Consider the following 18,235-nt stretch of genomic DNA (forward strand, 5'->3'; position numbering starts at 1 on the left):
CTAAAGAGGTCAGTAATTTCAATCTCATTCCAAATTATAAAGACAGGATAAATCAGTCTTTGTAAATGAAATTGCATTAATTTATTTCTTTTTGGCTGTTTATAACACTTAAAACATTAAATCACATTTTTCTTTGAATAGGAAAGGCAGTTGTGAAAATAACTGTGATTTCTGATCTGAATTACCGTTTTGGACTGAATATGCTTGCCGCAGACTGAATGCATGCATCATTCTGTGCGTTCTGGCCTTAATTTTTTAATCAGAGAAAAAAATTTTTGGACATGGGCTGTAAGAACCACAATACAGCAGCTGCATATTCCAGACATGTTGTCAGCTCTCTCCCTAAACACATCAAGGCATATGAGCAATTAAATAATTTAGTCAAAGATAGAAGCTTCTGCTAATACCTGGGATTTATGTTTATTACAGCAGCTGCAGTTTTGCATATCTGCTCAGTTTGCTGGCATGCCATGCTTTTATGGAATACCACGAAAAATAAAGATCTCAAGGGAATTTTCTTTTTCTCCTTCCCATAGCAATAACCTTATCCTGTTGGTATCTTTCTTCTGATTACCAAGAAACCTTCTGAAAGGCTCACAGATGTTGTAGTGATGGGAATTACACTGTTTTAAACAAAACCATAGTCCTATCCTGTTCTGTCCACAGCAGCTTTTGTGTGGCTTTTTCCATGTGGGCCTGACTTCTGTGGTGGTTTCTAGAAGGGTTCTTCCTGCACTACTCCACTTTTACTCTGTCTTGTGAGTAGCTGTCAGGACAACCTAATAGTGTTCTCAGCCGTTGCTTCAGTTTGCTAATTTATGGCTTCTTACATGTATTCTTTTAATTTTCACCTTCTTTTTTTAAAGTATCAAACTTCTGTGTTGTATAATGATTTTGATGTTGTCCGCTTTTATCTACATGAGCTTGCATTCCATAGGTGTTGCTCTACACCTTTGCAAATCTGGGCAGTGAGCAGATGAAAACCAGTTTGCTCTGTTCATGGAGTATGTTTTTAGCAGAGCAAAATATGCATTCAAATAAGCAACTCTGAGCTAATAGGGTCCTGCACTCTTCAGTTCTTCATCATATTTTTATAGCTGAAGAATTCTCTCACTGTTTTACATTAGGCCAATCAAAAGAGTTCTTGGCAACAAGGGGCAAAGGGTGTACTTTGTCATTACTGACACAGTTAATTATTGTCATGTTGCAGTCATCATTTTGATGTGTAATCTCAAAAGCCCTTTTACATTAGGGCCTGTGGCTATACAGTTCCTTGCTCTCCAGGAATCAAAAGATGTTGAAACAGAATGAAAGAAATAATAAAAACTTATTTTTATTTTTTAAGGCCTGATCAAAAAATAGAGGATACGGCAGAAACCAATGCTGAGATTCTTGCTCGTCTCACTTCTGCGGTAAGGTCACTGCATCAAAGTTTGTACTGATCATGTTTGAAATATTGTCATGTTTTGGATCTTTCAAATTAAAGACTTAATCTTAGGGAGCAGGTGTTTGTAATGCAAACTACTTTATTCTGTCTGAAGGGAGGAAGCTTTACTGAGGTCTTAGTGTGCAATTCTAAAGCTATTAAAATCGGCCCAAGCAGGGACTGCTGCAGCCTGCTTTCTTGTAATCTGTGCTATTCATGGTCATCATGTGTGAAGACAACGATGGGCTGTGGGACAAAAGGAGAGAAAGGGCCTCCACAGCCCTAGCGTAGATTATCACAAGCTTCTGAGGAGACTCATCTGGGAAGCCTGTGTATTTGGCTTCCCAACTATGTTTAGCCTCAGTAAACTCCATTATAATAAACACCAGCTTATCCTATCTGTGCTAGAAATTGGTGCATCTTGTTTATCTTGTTGTAAGACCATTGTTGTAAGAAGCAGACAGACAGGACTTCAGAAGGTTAATCTAGGTTCACTCTAATCTGTAGGATGGTACAAAGTACATCTTCGGCAAGTTTGCAGGTGATGCAAAACTGGGAGAAATGGTCAATACATCATATGGGTGTGCTGCCATTCAGAGGGACCTTGACAGGCTGGAGAGATGGGCCAACAGGAATCTGATTAAGTTCAACAAAGTGCAGTGCAATGTCCTGCACCTGGGAGGAGTAACCTCATGCTCCTGTAGAGGCTGGGGGCTGACTGAAAAACAGCTTTGAAGAAAAGGATCTGGAGGTCCTGGTGGCCAGCAGGTTGAACATGAACCAGAAATGTGCCCTTATGGCAAAGAAAGCCGACTGCCTCCTGGGCTGCCTTGCTAAAAGTGTTACCCTCAAGCTAAGGGAGGTGGATCATTCCCCTCTACTCAGCATGGGTGTGACACATCTGGAGTGTTGGGTCCATTTCTGAACTCCCAGTACAAAGACATACTGGAGTGTATGCAAATGACCATGAAGATGATCTAGTTGAGTATATGACTTAGAAGGAGAGGCTGAGAGAACTGGGAGTTGAGCTTGAATGTGCATAAATACCTGATGGAAGGGAGTAAAGGAAGATGGACCCAGGCTTTTCTTGGTGATGTCTTGTGAAGCAAGCAGCAGTGGCACAAACTGAAATTTAAGATATTCTACTTAAGAAAAACCTTATTTACTGTGAACTGGATCAAACAGTAGAACAGGTTTTCCAGAGAGGTAGGGGAGTCTCCATCCCTGGAGATGTTTGGAAGTCACCTAGACATGGTCCTGAGAAACCTGCTTTAGCTGACCCAGCTTTTGAACAGGGGTTTGGATCAGATGACCTCCAGAGGTACTTTCCTACCTCAACCGTTCTGTGATTGTATGGTTCTGTGAACACCACACCTAAATCCTGGTAGTAGCAAAGCATGATACAGATTTGGGTACATGAGAAAGTACAGAGATGGTAGGGAACCAAACAGGGTGAATTTGTCATGAAAAAGCATGAGGATAAGAGCTATTTTAAGTAAAACAAATAAAATACTACCTTGAAATTTCTGAAAAATGGAAGGGAAGGAGAATTGATGCTATATTTTTAAAGACAAGTGTCTTCATAAAAGACATTTTGTAATGTGTTTGGAAAGCCAGTGGTTCTCTATGCTGAACCTTATGCAATAATAACTTAAAATCTTGACATTAAAAATTTTGTGGTTTAAAATGTTGCGGTTTGTTTGGTTGGTTTTAATTTTTTATTTTCTCTATATTCAAATCTCTTGTTTTTCTACCTTTTTTCCTTAACTGAAAATGAAAGGAGTTCTCAGAATCTCAGTATCCTCCTTTTTTAGTTCCATAGACAGAAAAAAATAGAAAAACATAAAATACTTTTTGCAAAATTATATCTTTTCAAAACCCCACAAAACTACCAACTCTGTAAGACATTGCCAGTATCCCTCAAAAGCTTCACCTCTCAAAAACAGAAGAATAATAGTTTTTCATCAGTTAAAAAAGGGAAGCACTCAAAAAACCAGAGTGACGTTCTGAGTTTAAGAACTGGAATAAACAGTTGCTGGATACACTTGAGTAAAATGCATATCCTTAAACATATGAGTAGTTGACAGTGAGTTCAGAGTGCATCACATCTAGCTTGCAAGGTCAAACCTTTGAACTACATCCGGAGTGATTCCAGCAGCAGGGCACATGGACCTTTTTTTTTTTCTTTTGTTTTAATGAACCATTTTATTTCTGTAGCTAACTAGCTAAAGAAAAATTAGGCAGTTGCGTCTCCAGATGGCCTGAGACCTATTTCCATGGTGGTGTCAAAAAGACTGATCTTTTCTCCTGCATCTTCTGATTTTCCACAAAACTGTGCAGGGTCTCTGTAACAATTTTCTAGTCTAACCCTGGAGGAAGAACATAAGACCAGAGCAGACTTCTCCAAACATTAACATCAGTGTTTCAACTTCTCCCTCTACACCTCCAGAATATTGTTTTTCCTCCATACAGTAGAGTGGGATATGAGATACTCACTATGTTTCCCAAGGGAATTTGAACCCTCAACTTGCACCACTCAACAGAGGGTTGAACTCACCAGGATACAGGTTCTCAGTTGGTTTTTTTGCTGCCAGCTTCATAATTTGTATGGAAAAAAGAGCCCTGTAAGCAGGAGCTGCAAACCAAAACTGAAGATATTAAGCCATGACTGGAAATGTGTTCACACCATTTTGCTTTTTGGTTCACTGAATGTTTACATATTTTGTACAAAATCAAACCTTGAAGAATTTTCTGAAATAATTCAGAATTATTCTGAAATAATTTAGAATGCTGTTCACATGACTCTTCAAACCAGTTTTTCAGAAGAAGAATCCAAAAACCTCACTTTCAGCACAGCACTAAAGCAGTCAGAGATTAGAGCTGACTTTTTTGTACATTTCTAGGTTTGGAGTTTCAAATCCCATTGATGCTGATAGTGCCACCATCACTTCTGCTTTTCTTTCTGCTTCTCTTTTTGCTTTTCTTGTACTGGAATAAGACATTCTGTGTCAGGTTAGAAGGGAGCTTCTGTTTCAGCTTTTCTTTTTCAGGGATTAAATTCCCAAATTTTCAAACCTAAACTGTGAAGATCCAACCCAAGCAACATCGGATTGTTGTATCTAAAATATGAATCACTGTTTTAGTATCTGAAAGTGCAGGAAAAACTGTAAGCTTGCTTGCACGTAAGGTCTAATTATATATTTCTGTAATGCTGTGAAAGCTATTGCTGTTCCAGAGGGTGGGACTCACCTCCCCTAAATATAAGTGGCCATATGGCAGGTACCTACATCTGAGCTAGCTTCCACTGGCACTCCTTACAGCCAGAGAGCAGAAATAGGAACTTTTAGGATGCTGAATTTTTAATTAATTTTGAATGTCTACTTCAGGGAAAAACAGTCATACCTTAGGCTCCGCTGGTGAGGTATGCACTTTATGAAGGGGTTAGAGAGTGACCAGCGCAGGCACAGGCATCTGTACAAGTTCGGTGAATTCCTCTGTCCACCTCTTTTTCTTTACTGTAGCCTGACTTTCTTCACTAGTTTTTCTCTTATTACTTATTGACTACTGTTTTTTGTTACCAGGTGTTGTTTCTCTTGTAGAGTTCCACTTTTCACATTCACTGAACAATGTGTTTTGTTTGTTTGTTTGTTTTTGGTTGGTTGGTTGTTTTTTTTCCGATGATTCAGCTAGTCAACAACTGATTAATTAGGGAAATGCACTCTTGGTTTTAAACAGTGATTGTGGAGATTGTAGAAGATAATAGCAATAGATAGCTGTGGTGAATGATGCCAAGTCAGAAAAGCAGAGATGCCAAGTCAGAAAAACTCCAGAGGTTTCTTTATAGTCTTAATTTGTGTATAATGTATGGAATACACCTCTTTTAAGGGTAGAGTCAGATACAAAAGACAAGGAACTTGTTGGGGGTCTCACTTGTTCTTAATGCTTCATCCTACGATGGAAGGAGCAGAGCCAGTCAAGATAACTGAATGGAGCCTGTCGAATTGTATACTCATCTCATATGCTCCATTACAATGAGGCACTGACAACACCATCAAACTTAAATTGTAAAGGCAGCTGACATGCAAGAAACGCAAAGTGCCATTTTGCATCAGATAATCTTTTTGGTCATTACCCCTGGGTTTGAAGAAACATTCCAGAGCTGTCATGCATCCCATGTCATGTTCTAAAGAGCAGCTTCATATTCAGTGTGTTGGTTGCTGAAACCAGGGCACAGTGGGATGGCTGTGAGTGCCTCTGCCGCAAAGCTCTTACCTTACCTTGTGGTGGGACAGAAGAGAATATCAGGATGTTAATGCAGTGTATCTGGGAAATATGGTTTTATGGTACTTTAAGATGTCAATCAATACTACTTTTGTTCAAAGTCTGACAAACTATTGTTATTTGAGATGCAAAAAATGGAAACTGGACTCTTTGCTTTTTCAAAACCCTGCTGTTCAGAGCTTTCTGTTGCAGGATTTAATTTTGAGATTCTGTAAGGATTGCCACTGTTTCTCTAGATCTGAAGCCCTGTTTGGCATATTGTCATTTAGAATACTGTTTCACAAAAGAATACTATAGGCAGAAAAAAGAGAGGGCGAAAAATAGGGGTGGTATGCACTGTCTACTAGATTCCCAACTATGCCTTCTATGATAAAATTACCAGATTCAGGGATAAGAGAGGAACAGTATTTGTCATTTACTTTTGAAAAATCTCTACCTCTGTTCTTTGAAGATGAGAAGATTCACCATATAAATATGCCATTTGTATTTAATCAAGCAGAAGTATATGTGGGTACCACTCTGTATGCACACTTGTGCTCTTCCATATTGCAAAAAGCAAACTGATTATGATATGGTAACGTGCCAACAACACACTCAAAACGATCTCTTACAGACTTCCATAATATTTCTGTGAACGCTGTGTGGTAAGCTGGCCTTTAAACTGAATCATTTTTGACATCTGCAACACTACTAAAAATGGGATGCTATTTAGATAGTATTAGCTTTGCAGTGACAAGCTATATGTATAAACAATTTTTAAAAAATTTATTATCTCAATTTATTATGGTATGCATAGCTCTCTTTTGAATGTGTATTTTACTTTGAGTCCACATTATTATCTTCAATGTGATGTGCAACTATCAATTTTGTCAAACACACAGTAACTGAAATCCTATTAGGAAGAAGTATGTTAATGTGTAGAATATGTAGCATGTGTGCAGCAAGGAATTAATGTTGTACACAGTCCTCTATCGGTGTAATGATGCATAGGAATTGTGCGTCCAGCAAAGATGTCAAGTGCACTTACGCTAAAATACACAAAAGCATATAGATTATGAAATCTAGGGACACCAGCAAAATCCAGAAGGATGCTCAGCAGTACCAACTCTGATAGAAGTGAGTCCTACGAGAGGGAGCTCAGACCATGAGGATAAAACCATTTGATGAAAGAACATTTGCTTAATATTAAGACTAGAGGAACATTATTTTTTATCCTGCTTTAACTGAAGGGTTTTGCTCAGATTAAGTAACATGCCAGCTGCATTCCTAGAACACAGCAAACAATGAGGTATTTTGCACAACATAGGCAAAATACAGAAAACCAGCCTTTTTACTGCCTGAGGTGTTAGCACTGTCTTTCAAACTTGAAATGTGTCGACCTATAAGCAAAAGTAACACTGCAAATAGAACTGCAGGATGCCACAATGCTCCATTTTCTTCTGAGGAGTTGGGTTTTTCTTTATAATTACGGAGTGATTTGCATCTTTCAATTGTTTGATTGGGTTAATTGGTATGTTTACAATTGTTGCAGATTGTAGTGTTTCCTAAGGCTAATCTTGAGATAATGCATTTATTAAATGCTAAAAGATAAAGATGAGACATCAGTGCACTGTTTCTACTGTCAGTAACCTGTGAGAATAGACCAGGATCAGGCATCGACATTGGTAACTCCTGCTAAGTTTAATGAAGGAAGAAAGTCTGAGCAGTTTAGCCACAAAAAACATGGTGGTGTTATTCAGAAACAACTTGTTGCCTTTCTTGAAAATCCTACTCTAACTCTGGATAGCTTGTGTGTATTATTACTGGTGTATATTAATTGCTGCAAGCAAGCAAACACAGTTCTCTGTTCTTTCTCATCTTACCTGCAGTTCATGCTTAACTGTGATTAACAGTTCTCCAGACGTGGGAATGACTGTACAGGAAGGAAGGAAGGGAAGGTAATACTGCCAGCTTGCACAATTGTGCTGGAAACAGGATGACATTTAAGAAAACTGTGGCACTGCCTTCGTATTTTCCTGCTTGGAGTGGCAGAAAGCTGTGCCTCTCAGTGGGACAGTATCAAGGAGTAGAAAAGATCCTTGTACCGTGCAGGGACAGCAAAAAAAGCTCCCTGGTCTTTTGCCACAAGGGAAGGAAGGATGCAAGCAGAGGAAGGATGTGGCCTGCGGTATGACTGCCTTCTGCCACAAGTAGAGCATACTGCTGGGTGGCCACTGAGTATCTGATCAGTGGATGCTGGGGTTACTGAGACATGCTGTGTGATTTTTGTCTGTCCTTCTGCTCAGACCAATATAACGTTAGGCATTCTTTTTTTTACATTTTCAAACTTTTCTTCAGACTTGTGAGAGTGGGATGTTGACAGTTGTTAGTAATTGTATTACTTTGGGGATCCTTCATGGGCTTTGTGCCTTGTTCTGATCATAACACGTCTTGTGAATGATGTTTTAAATTGCACACGCTCTCAGAAACTGGATGTCAAAACTCCCACTGCAGAATAGCCTTGAGCTTTGCATGGGTCTGTTAGACAAGATGGCTAGCATGCACTGCAGGGGACTTTGTATGGAGAGGTAAGACAATCCCTTGAAAAACAGTTGGAATATCCTGTAATTCTTTTTAATACTAAAGACAGGCTGTCTTGGGAAAATGAGTGAAATTGGAAGAAGCTGGGAGGTACACAGAAGAGTCTGAGAGCATGGATGAGGCAGAGGAAGGGAAGAACTGAGATGTATGCAGGAGAGAGTGTCTGGGGTGCTGCAGGTCAGGTGCAGGGCACTTGAAGCAGCTGTAATGGCATAGATGATGGCAGTGAGGAAGCATGAAACACAGAAATAATGCATAACACAGAATTTTATGGCTAGAAAAAGGAGCAGACTCATGGAGAGAAGTGGACGTAGAGTTGAGCTGGCTAAAGGGACAGTAGCTGGTCCTGTAGGGATTATAGGGAAAATATGAGGAACTCAGAGACAAGAGGCTGAGGAAGAGAGCTGGCTAGCATGGCAGAGCTGTTTCATCACAGGCTAGTAACTCTGGAAATAAGATAGCTCTTACTTCTGCATGTTCATCTCAAGCTAAATTTTGGTCCTGAAATGCTCAGCCATGCTATTAGGAGAGGTTATTTCCTTCTGAAAGCTCCAAAAAGCAAATGCCAATTACATGAACTTCAGGCAAACCTCAGAATGGAGAACTCAGCCTGGAGTCACACGATAAACCCAGCATTACAGCGTGCTCAGCAGAGGCAAACCAAACATTTAACAAGGAAAGGGAGAAGCTTCAAGTGTGTGCTTGTGAAAGAGATACGCTGTGCAAATATATTACAGGTCTGGCTACTGAATTGTCCACTCCCTAAGGAATGTGCAATATTTACATGAAATTAAAGTTGTGTTTTTTTTTTTTTTTTTTTAAAAAAAAAGAGAGGTTGCTACAAAATTCCCAGATGAATTTGAAGTAGACTTGTGAGGAAAAGTGACTGGAGTTTCAAAAGCAAGTACCTGCATAGTTCCACATGTTGTTCACTGCTCCAAAGGATTGATAGCTGGTATTTTACCACTGTTGCATTTTGTTTTGTTTGACTGTGCTATTAACTATAACCATCCTTTCCTTTCCTGGTATTTTAGGTACAGAGGGAACTGGCTGCTGTAATTGCCTTGAAAGCAAGGAAGTCAGGTGAGTCAGGCTGGACTTTAGACAGGGTTTTGTAATGCTATTCCTTTTTGTCATTTATTGAAGTATTTGAATTGTCGTTGCTGTCTTATTAATATGGGGAAGCAAAAATAGCAAACCTCATTCCTCTGTCATTGGAGAACCTGTGTATATAGCACAATGCAATTACTGTCAAGCTTCACTTCCCCTAGCTCATCACATCTAATGACCTAGCTGATAAAATCGGAGTGTTACAGTTGAATGTGTACTTGGGTCTCTTTCTGGCCAAAATCACTATTTTCTCTGGGCTTGCACTTTGTAAAAGAAGCTTATGTCTTTATTTGACTTACATTTAAGACAAATAAGTTGATCGTTTTCCTATGTTTTCCTTTATGGCCCAGTATCTCAAGCCATCTTCACTGTGTTTCACCAGTCAGGTGTATTTCTTTATGCTGTAGCAAAAGGACAGTGTCATGCAGGAAGGTTTTCTTTCCTGAACACTTGCCTCCACAGCCATACAGATGTATAGACATGTCTGTTATCAGGGCAGTAGGAAGGGAGAGAGAAATGGATAACTGAGTCTTTGACAGTGTAAGCATTTACAGCAAATGTTTGTGATGCAGTGCAAAGGCACTGAAATACGTGTCATCTCAGCTCCATCAGGGTTTGGTAGCACAGCCACTTTCAGAAGGTACCTGCATTGCTGAGCTGGAGTGGAAGCAAGGGAACTATGTTTTCCAGGCACTGCATGGAAACAACCAAAACCTACTTGGCCAGACCTGACTCTATAGAGGCTTAACTCTCTGGTTCCTGTATAGTGCAGTTAATCTGCAGCAAGGACAAGCTGCATGCGGTGAAGTGGGAGTTGCATATATTTCTAGATTAAAACAGAGGTGGAGTTGCCTTAAATTATTGCCATATTCCCAAAGCCATTGAGGTATTTTGGAGGATTTTCATTGAGCATCTCTTGTGATCTTCAGTGATTTGTCTAGAAATTGACATCATGTATCTTGCAGTTTTTGAGCTGTTTTCTGACCTATTAGTAATATTGTGTCATAATATCTCTATCTGTCTATCTGTGGCTTGCAAGTACAGCACAAAAGTTATTACACACAACACACACTGCACACAACTTGAAATCTTAAACTGGACACACCAAGAAGATGTGGCTGGCATATCTGCAAATATTTCCTTGTGAAAATGTAAGTATTACAGAAATATTCTAGACAGACACAGTTTGATGCATTTTGTCTGGAAATAGAAGTACCCATAGATTATATCCACAGTCATCTGTCAGTGTAAATCTGCAGATAGTAAACACAAACGTAAGTGTGAATTCAGACCTAAACTGCTTCTGTGTAATAGCTTTGCTTCTGAAACTGATGCAGTAGTTTATGATGTTAACATCCCTCAGTCGCTTGCCCTTACCTGGTATCACCCCAGTCCCACCTGAATTACAATGGCCGAACATGGAAATGCTTCTGCTCTGGCTCAGTGCAGAGAGCAACAGGCTATTTTAAGGAACGACTCAAGGTAACCTTTTGTTTTGCTGTAAAATGAGCTAAGCATATGGTGCCATGTACCTTTTTCCTTAGTGCTTATACAGTTCTAAGAAATCTCCCTACTTCTCGGAAGTTGTGTTGGCAATTACTACTACTGCTACTGGCAATAAATAAAAACCTTATTCCCCAAAAGACTTGATTTAGCCTGAATTAGTCTTTCATTTCCTTTTGGTGGATGGCTACATAAACAGTTGTGTCAGTAGCAAATGGGATGGGGGTTGGATTAGGAATGAGGGGCAGGAGATGGAAATGGGATAGGAGGGCAGCTCTTGGAGTTTCCTTTATACTAGTGTAATTGCAACCCACAATGAGTAGGTAGAAATATTGTAGTTAAAAATCACAGTCTTAAATAAACAAAGCTCCCTGTATTGCTTTGATGTGCTGACCAGCCTTTCCTAATACGTTAATGTAAACACTTAAAATGTCAATGTAGATCTGAACAAAAGATACCTCTCCAGTCAGTTGAACTAGTGCATGCTTGTTGTTGAAATTTGCATTTCTTTATGCCTCGTCTTGGATGACTGTAAAAAATGGCTACGTGATCAGGCATAACTGTAAGGTCTAATTTAAGTTAATGCCTTTAGTACAGTAAGAGCAGAGTAAATTAAGGTGGTTGATTATGCTTTTTTGTTTTATTGCTGATGGTTAAATTCACAGCGTAGCAGTTACTGTTAGCAATCAAGCCATGGTATGCTGTGCCTGGTGGAGCGTATTTCAGAGAAAAAACTTCTGGAGCTAAAAGCCACAGTATCTTTCAAAGATATTGTTCTTTTAACCCTCTCCAAGACTCTATATAATTCCAGGAAATAAACCAACAAAGATCCAACGAAGAGTTTATTTTGGCATGAACACAGTGGAGCATGGCTATTGGGCTAGCTGCCCTGGGTGGCTTCCAGGCTGGTGTGAATGGCACGGATGCCTGGCTCAACCGCCCTGGGACACGAGTGGGGAGTGCAGGCATTGGGCATGGTCCTAACCTGCTGCTGGAACCTGCCTGCAGTGGGGAAGTGCTTCATCAACTGAAAGATTTCCTGGAGATCAGCAGCCCCAAAACCAAAGCTGTTGTGCAGAAGTTCCTGTACTGTTTTTGATGGTTTGGTGGTTTTTAAATTACAGTGTTTCAAAATACTTCTAGATACCCAGTTAGTGCTACTGGTAAAAGCAAAACCAGAGTATTTTTGCTTAATGCAAGGACTGTGAAATTTGTTCCTGAATTACTTTAATTTCTGGCTATACCTCTGCCCTTAGAGAGGCACTTCACAGTGATTTAATTGTACTAGAAAAACTGGCTGATTAAAGCATTCGTATGACTTGTCTAGGACTGTTGTAGTAATCACTGGGTCACATTGCATGGAAAGTGCTGTGCAAGCACAAAAACACTACAGCTCCCTCTGCAAGAGGTGAAGAGGGTCCAAGCAGGAAGGCTTGCTATGCATGTAGGGGAAGGGGGGAAACATCACCTTTGGTTTGGTTTTGAAACAGTTTGGTTTTGTTTAAATGAAGCTTGGTTGTGAGATATATATATATATATATATGAGAAGAAATAATTGCAACTATTTCAATTCTTGGGCCAGGGTGGCTGTTTCAGAGATTTAGACACTGCATCTACCAACAAAATGCTTTGAAAACCAAGGCAGAGGCCTGAGCCTGCTGTGGGGTAGGGCAGAGTATCAAATGCTTGCTAGTGCAGGATCTGACTTGATGGAGAATGTCAGCTACCAGAAAATAAAAAGTCAACAAGGTGGAGGGGAGAATGCCTTTCCCCAAAAGGTGTTCTTGGGGAAACAAGAAGGGTGGGGTGAGATGGAAGAATAGGAGAAACATATAAAACTGACAGATAGCTGAAGGAAAAATGCAGAACATGAAAAATGAAAAACTTCTGTGCTGTAGAAAAGAGCTCCGTTTTCATATTTCAGATGTATACTCAAGCATACCACTCCAATAGCAAGGCATAAGGACACAGAGAGGTACTTGAGAGCCCTCATGCAGAGGTAACTCAGCAATTTTAGCTTCCTTGCAAATAAAAAAGGGTAAAATGAATGTCTGTAATGCTGAAGCTTTGGTGGACTCCAGTAACACTCCTCACTAGAAAGCACATTTATATTTCATTAGTATAAAGCTCTCATGATAAAGGTGACCTAGGACAGGGAAATGAGCTTGTGCACTTCTCTGTGGCTTATAAAAATGCATTAAAATTGTTCTTGCTTAACCTTAGAAATAAATAGATTAAAATAGATTAAATACTGTCTTATTTGGTTTGGTAAAAGTTTTTGGGGAACCAAGTAGCTGGAGCAGATGAGAACTTTCATTTTAACTGTAGGCACTTGGCATTAGAATTGCTGTGGGGTTTTGTACCTTGCTGCCTTCTCATGACTCCCACAAATGTGCTGAAACATTTCAGAAATGCAGCCTCTCGTCTGAAAGTTTACAAGGGTTGGCATTTACCTCAATTGCTTGTCATGGCTCATGACACGTTTCTTATGTGTTAGAGATAGTAGCTAAAACAAGGATAAAAAGCAGCAAATAGCCTAAGGCTGGGAGCTTTAGCCAGGTAGTGTAGCTACACAGTTCAGCTACATCTGAACTGATCAAAATCTGTCAGGTAGATGCTCTGAACTGGTGTTAGTTCCATCCAGAAACAACACCTTGTATTTCTGTGTGTGAACCCTGCTGCACCCCATGGCATCACCCTTTTATATCTAAAGGAATTTCTATGACTTTATTCATGCAAAGGGCCATTAGTAAGAGCATGGCTCTGGTCCTTGTGTTTCTGAATACAGGGGCTAATAAAATAATAGCTGACAGATTATGGACGAGGTAGGAAGAGGGTGATGGCAGCTTCTCCCCAGGCGTTGCGAGAGCAGTGGTGGGGCTGTGGGAGCTTCTCCCTCCCACTGCCAAAGGGGGGAAAAAAAAGGGGGTTGGGCAAAGCAGCCACAAACACCCTAATACTTGTGTGTGGTTTTGCTTCCTCTTAAGAATGATATTCAGGTTTCCACAATGTAGTTAGATACTTTCTGGTCATACCATTCTTAAATTGACAAGCTCTATTTGAGACTTTGTGGTTTACTTCTACCCTATTTTGAGAGAGACATATGCATATCCATCCTTCCCCTTTTCTTTTGTATTGCTTCTGTCAGGACTTAACTGCCTATGTGATTTGCTTAGTATTTTTATTTTAGGGCAGACGATTCAACATGAAGCAGTCACTGGAGCTTGAGCTTTGCCGACATGAATGAAAAGCAAGCTGTGAACAGCTATTCCTTTTTCTGGCCACTGCGCCACCTCCACAGCACTGCTGTCAGAGCTGATTGCGTGACTCGACTCGAACACACTCCAGGCAATGTCAGCCCGGTTAAAAACATGAGAATAGCCAGGCTGGGTCAGGTTAAAAGTCCATCCAGCTCCGATCCTACTGTGAGTGATGAATAGGGGTTGCTTGGAGCAGAGAAAGAGAGCAAGTACAAACAGTCCTTTTTCTGATGTGTGTACTTGGCATCTACCAGTCTGTGCTAGAGGGATTTTGCTGTACTCGCACTGTTAAGTAGTCCTTGGTGGACCTTTTCTCCATTAATTTGCTTTTTGACCCTGCTTATACTCCTGACCTTAATCATCTCTTGTGGCAGCGAGTCCCACAATACATGCATGTGATATGTGAAAGTGTATTTATTTCTGTTTGGTTTAAACACATTCTCCACAACCCTCACTCTGTTGTGATACAGCTCTTGGGTGACATAAAGTGGTGAGTAATCCATTCCCAGTTCATCATCATACTCTTCAGAATTTTGTGCACCTCTGTTGTACCCCTGAGTTGTCTCATTTCCAGGCTAAATCACTGGTCATTCCTCATACCAAATCTATTCCATTAGATCGGATCACCTTTGCCATGTCTATTACTTTTTTTGAGATGGCGTGCAGTATTGCAGCAGCATATGCTAGAGCTGGCACAAAGCTTCTTATCAGGGTGGGGAGGTGGAGGGATGTGGGAAGGAGCTCAGTAAGACCCTTTTGGCAGCATTAAGCTCTTTTATCAGCTTAGTTAACTCAGGAAACTGCATCTTTACCATTCAGCCCTTTTCCCCAAGGAGCATAGATCCTTGTGAGACTTCTTGGTATTTGGCAAAAACTTTGTCATTTGGTGCTATATGAATGTCCGACGTTATGTCATTAGTTTTATTTACTTGTAGAACAGTAAATACAGTTATATAAAAAAGTTATAGAGACAATGGAAATCATTATGAATTTGAATTAATTTGTACACATACTTGAATAATGAGGATACAAATACATGGTCAAAGATCTTTCAAGAATGGGGCAGCTCAGTATTGTGTTTAAATCTCAAACATATTAAGTACCCTTTGAATTTACAGATTTGGTAAGCAGCAGGTACACAATATTTCTGGTGTAAAATGTTCACAGTTTATCATTTATTTTATGTCACGGAAAATGGACATAAAGAGGGATGAAAAAAATTGCTCCTGTATACAGAATAAAGTGTCAGCCATGTGCTAGAGGGCTGTGCATTTCCCCTTGCAGAAGAAATAAGAACGTTTGAAGGGTGGGAAAAGGTTAATATTGGTAGGATTGGTTATATCTCTTTTGAGTGGGTTTATTTACTTGACTTAAGTAGGACCTTATTTCATTACAACTTTGAATTGCTCCAAGCATCCACTTCTTTAAAGCAGTGGTCAAACTCAGCAAAATGTGTGGAATAAGAGTTCTTCTGCAAGTGTTACTAATAGCATTCATCCTGGAGAAATGGCCGCTCAAGCTAAAGGTGCCGGAGTGGTGGGAATTACACTGACAGGCAGCTTATGGTCTGGTTTTTGCAGTTGTTTCGGAACTTTGGGCATAGTTCTGCCTGTGTGATCCATAAGGCACTCGCGTGTAAGAAACGAGCAGTGCAGACTAGCTGCGTAGGTAACAGATGTCTTGCACATACGCCAAAAGGGATTGCATGGTAAGGTCGGAAAGATAGCAGTTGTGCTAAAAACCAATTCCCAGGTGAATTTTTTGTTTCCAGTGCTTTGGGAGAGGCACTTACAGAGAGTTCACAGAATTTATTTATGCAGAGTCATCTTTGTTTCCTGCTCCTTTCCTGGCCATGCCCAGAGGATATTTCCATGGAACAGAGCGCGGTGTTTCACTTTGCACCAGCCTGCTCAGCAACTGCCTGTACCTCCTTGTTTGATCACTTCCCAACAATCGTTCTCCATGTGCCTGCTGATCATATAATGGGCTCTTCTTCACCCTTCCAACATCTTGTTTCAGGCAACACTGCTATAGATACATTCACTGCCACTTGATTTTTTAAAAATTTTAAATATCATGAATATGACAACAAATGTCTAAAAGCACTGGGTAAAAGTTAAAGTTTTATGGATTCATCCGTTGGATGGGTTTCCTTGAGCTGCTATTGCTACAAAGAATATTGTGTTTTTTTCTGTTCCTGTAGTAATCCCATAGTGTTTTTAATTTGTTTTCTACTTTTTTTCTCCTTGTTAAAAAATGGTATGAGTTCCTGTGTTCACAAAGTGGGTGTGAAATGTGTCTTTTCCTTTGTATGTATCACAAAGTGCCAGGCATTGAAACCCAAACCTCCCCAGGCCACATGAATCAACAGTAGTTGATTATCTATTAAAACATGCCTCCTTTGTTTAGCCAGAGGTGTTTTACACATTATATTCTTCTAATGCACCACCACCTTGGATGAAATATGGGCCTTCAAACTCAGATGAAAGGCTTCAGTTCTGACAAATAAAATAAACAGAACTTCCCAACAGAACCAGTTGCACAATAATGTGAAAGGAATAGCAGCAAAGGCTCCTGACCATAATCCAACTGAGCTGGGAAATATCGGTGGCTTTACTCGGTACGCTCAATTTTTAATTTACAATGGCTATATAAGGTAGGTGGGCCTGAGCCTCATTTAAAGTGAGATTTCTCCTTTCTGTGGTCAGTCAGATGCAGTGGAAGGGAACGGCGCCTTTATGGTGTGTAGATCAGCAAGACCAAATCTACATCTGTCAGCCTCCTCTCTTACCATGCTGGCTTTGCTCTGTTTAGATTGCAGATTCCTACCCTTGCTGTTATCTGTTCCTTTTGATAAACTCTGCAGTGAGAGGAAATGTTTTTGCATCATTTTCGGGAGTCCTGTTTCTTAGTTGAGATCTGAGAAATGGCTTGTAGCACTAGGACCCTTGGGAACTTATTTTTCTGTGTGGAAACTAGACCAGCATAATGAGTACCCTCTGTGCAAATTCAATATTGGTTCTACACCTAAGGTCAAGCAGAAGTTAATGACCATTTTTTTACATACAGAAATCAGTTATGAAACCAATATTATATTTCATGCTATTGTCATTTTAAAATGAAATAAAATACTGGAGTAATTTATATTAAATTGATTTAAACTACAAAGCATAAATATAATGAATCTGAAATTAATGCTTGAGAAAAAATGGCATCATTGTCACTTGTGCAATAGTTCATTCCCCAATTTACAAGCACCTTTATTCCATCCTGTGCTTGCTGTGCTTCTTTAGCTACAGAGGTGCTGAACAATGCTGTAAGGGGGAGTCTGTCTTTAATAATTTTTGCATTTTCTTTGTTTCTTTAATTAGCTGATTTACTCAGCTGATTGCACAGCTGTCTGGGCAACACCCCCCCAGGGGCCTGCCAACTGTTTCAGAGATATGTAGTGTAGTCAGTGAAGGGAAATCTGTACAATAATTTGCATATATATATGCTGAAATAGGGGGAAGGAATGAGAAAGCTCAAAGGCAATTTTTGTATTGCTAATAAAAGGAAACATGTTAAGGATGAGCTTAAAAAGCATTCTCTTTTCAGTAATTTCTGGGAAAAGATTAAATTTTCATGGTAAATAAGGAACCAATTCTCAGTTGGAGGGTTTTATTCCTGGGATTATTGCTCTCCCTTATAGGCAGCTTTGGGGGCATTTCAAGGGTATACAGTGCTTGTTGGCTTTCCTCCTTTAATTTGGAAATAGGACTTGGAGAATACATGAGTACGCACAAGGACCTGGTCTGGCTTAACGTGGTCCCCGAATCTGAGGCTTGTAAAGAAAGCATTTACTTGCTGCTCATCTTCCTTTCCACTCCTCAGTGCTAGTGCCTTACGTAAGCTAGAGGACCTGGCTTTTAGTTTCCCCAGTGGTATCAGTATGAGCTATTCATTTTTTTCCACTCTGATAAATTAATAAGCATCAGCAAACATTATAACACTGTCAAACAGCTCAGAGCTGCCATAGTAACCGGCCTCTCTAGAGCTTGCTGTATACCCTCTGCAAAGAATAACAAGGGATATC

General features: G+C 40.0%; 1 protein-coding gene across 1 annotated transcript in view; it reads left to right on the plus strand.

Moving 5' to 3' along the window:
• Positions 1-18,235, plus strand: part of LOC104506695 (rap guanine nucleotide exchange factor 5-like) — a gene marked incomplete at its 3' end in the record, with an annotated part of 37,377 nt that overhangs the window by 7,033 nt on the left and 12,109 nt on the right. The window contains exons 5-7 of the mRNA XM_010147728.1: positions 1,346-1,412; positions 1,934-2,110; positions 9,322-9,370. Coding sequence (XP_010146030.1) covers positions 1,346-1,412; positions 1,934-2,110; positions 9,322-9,370 — 293 coding nt within the window. The remainder of the gene's footprint in view (positions 1-1,345; positions 1,413-1,933; positions 2,111-9,321; positions 9,371-18,235) is intronic.

This window comes from Eurypyga helias, unplaced genomic scaffold (assembly GCF_000690775.1).
Source record: "Eurypyga helias isolate BGI_N326 unplaced genomic scaffold, ASM69077v1 scaffold19102, whole genome shotgun sequence".
Classification (NCBI taxonomy): domain Eukaryota; kingdom Metazoa; phylum Chordata; class Aves; order Eurypygiformes; family Eurypygidae; genus Eurypyga; species Eurypyga helias.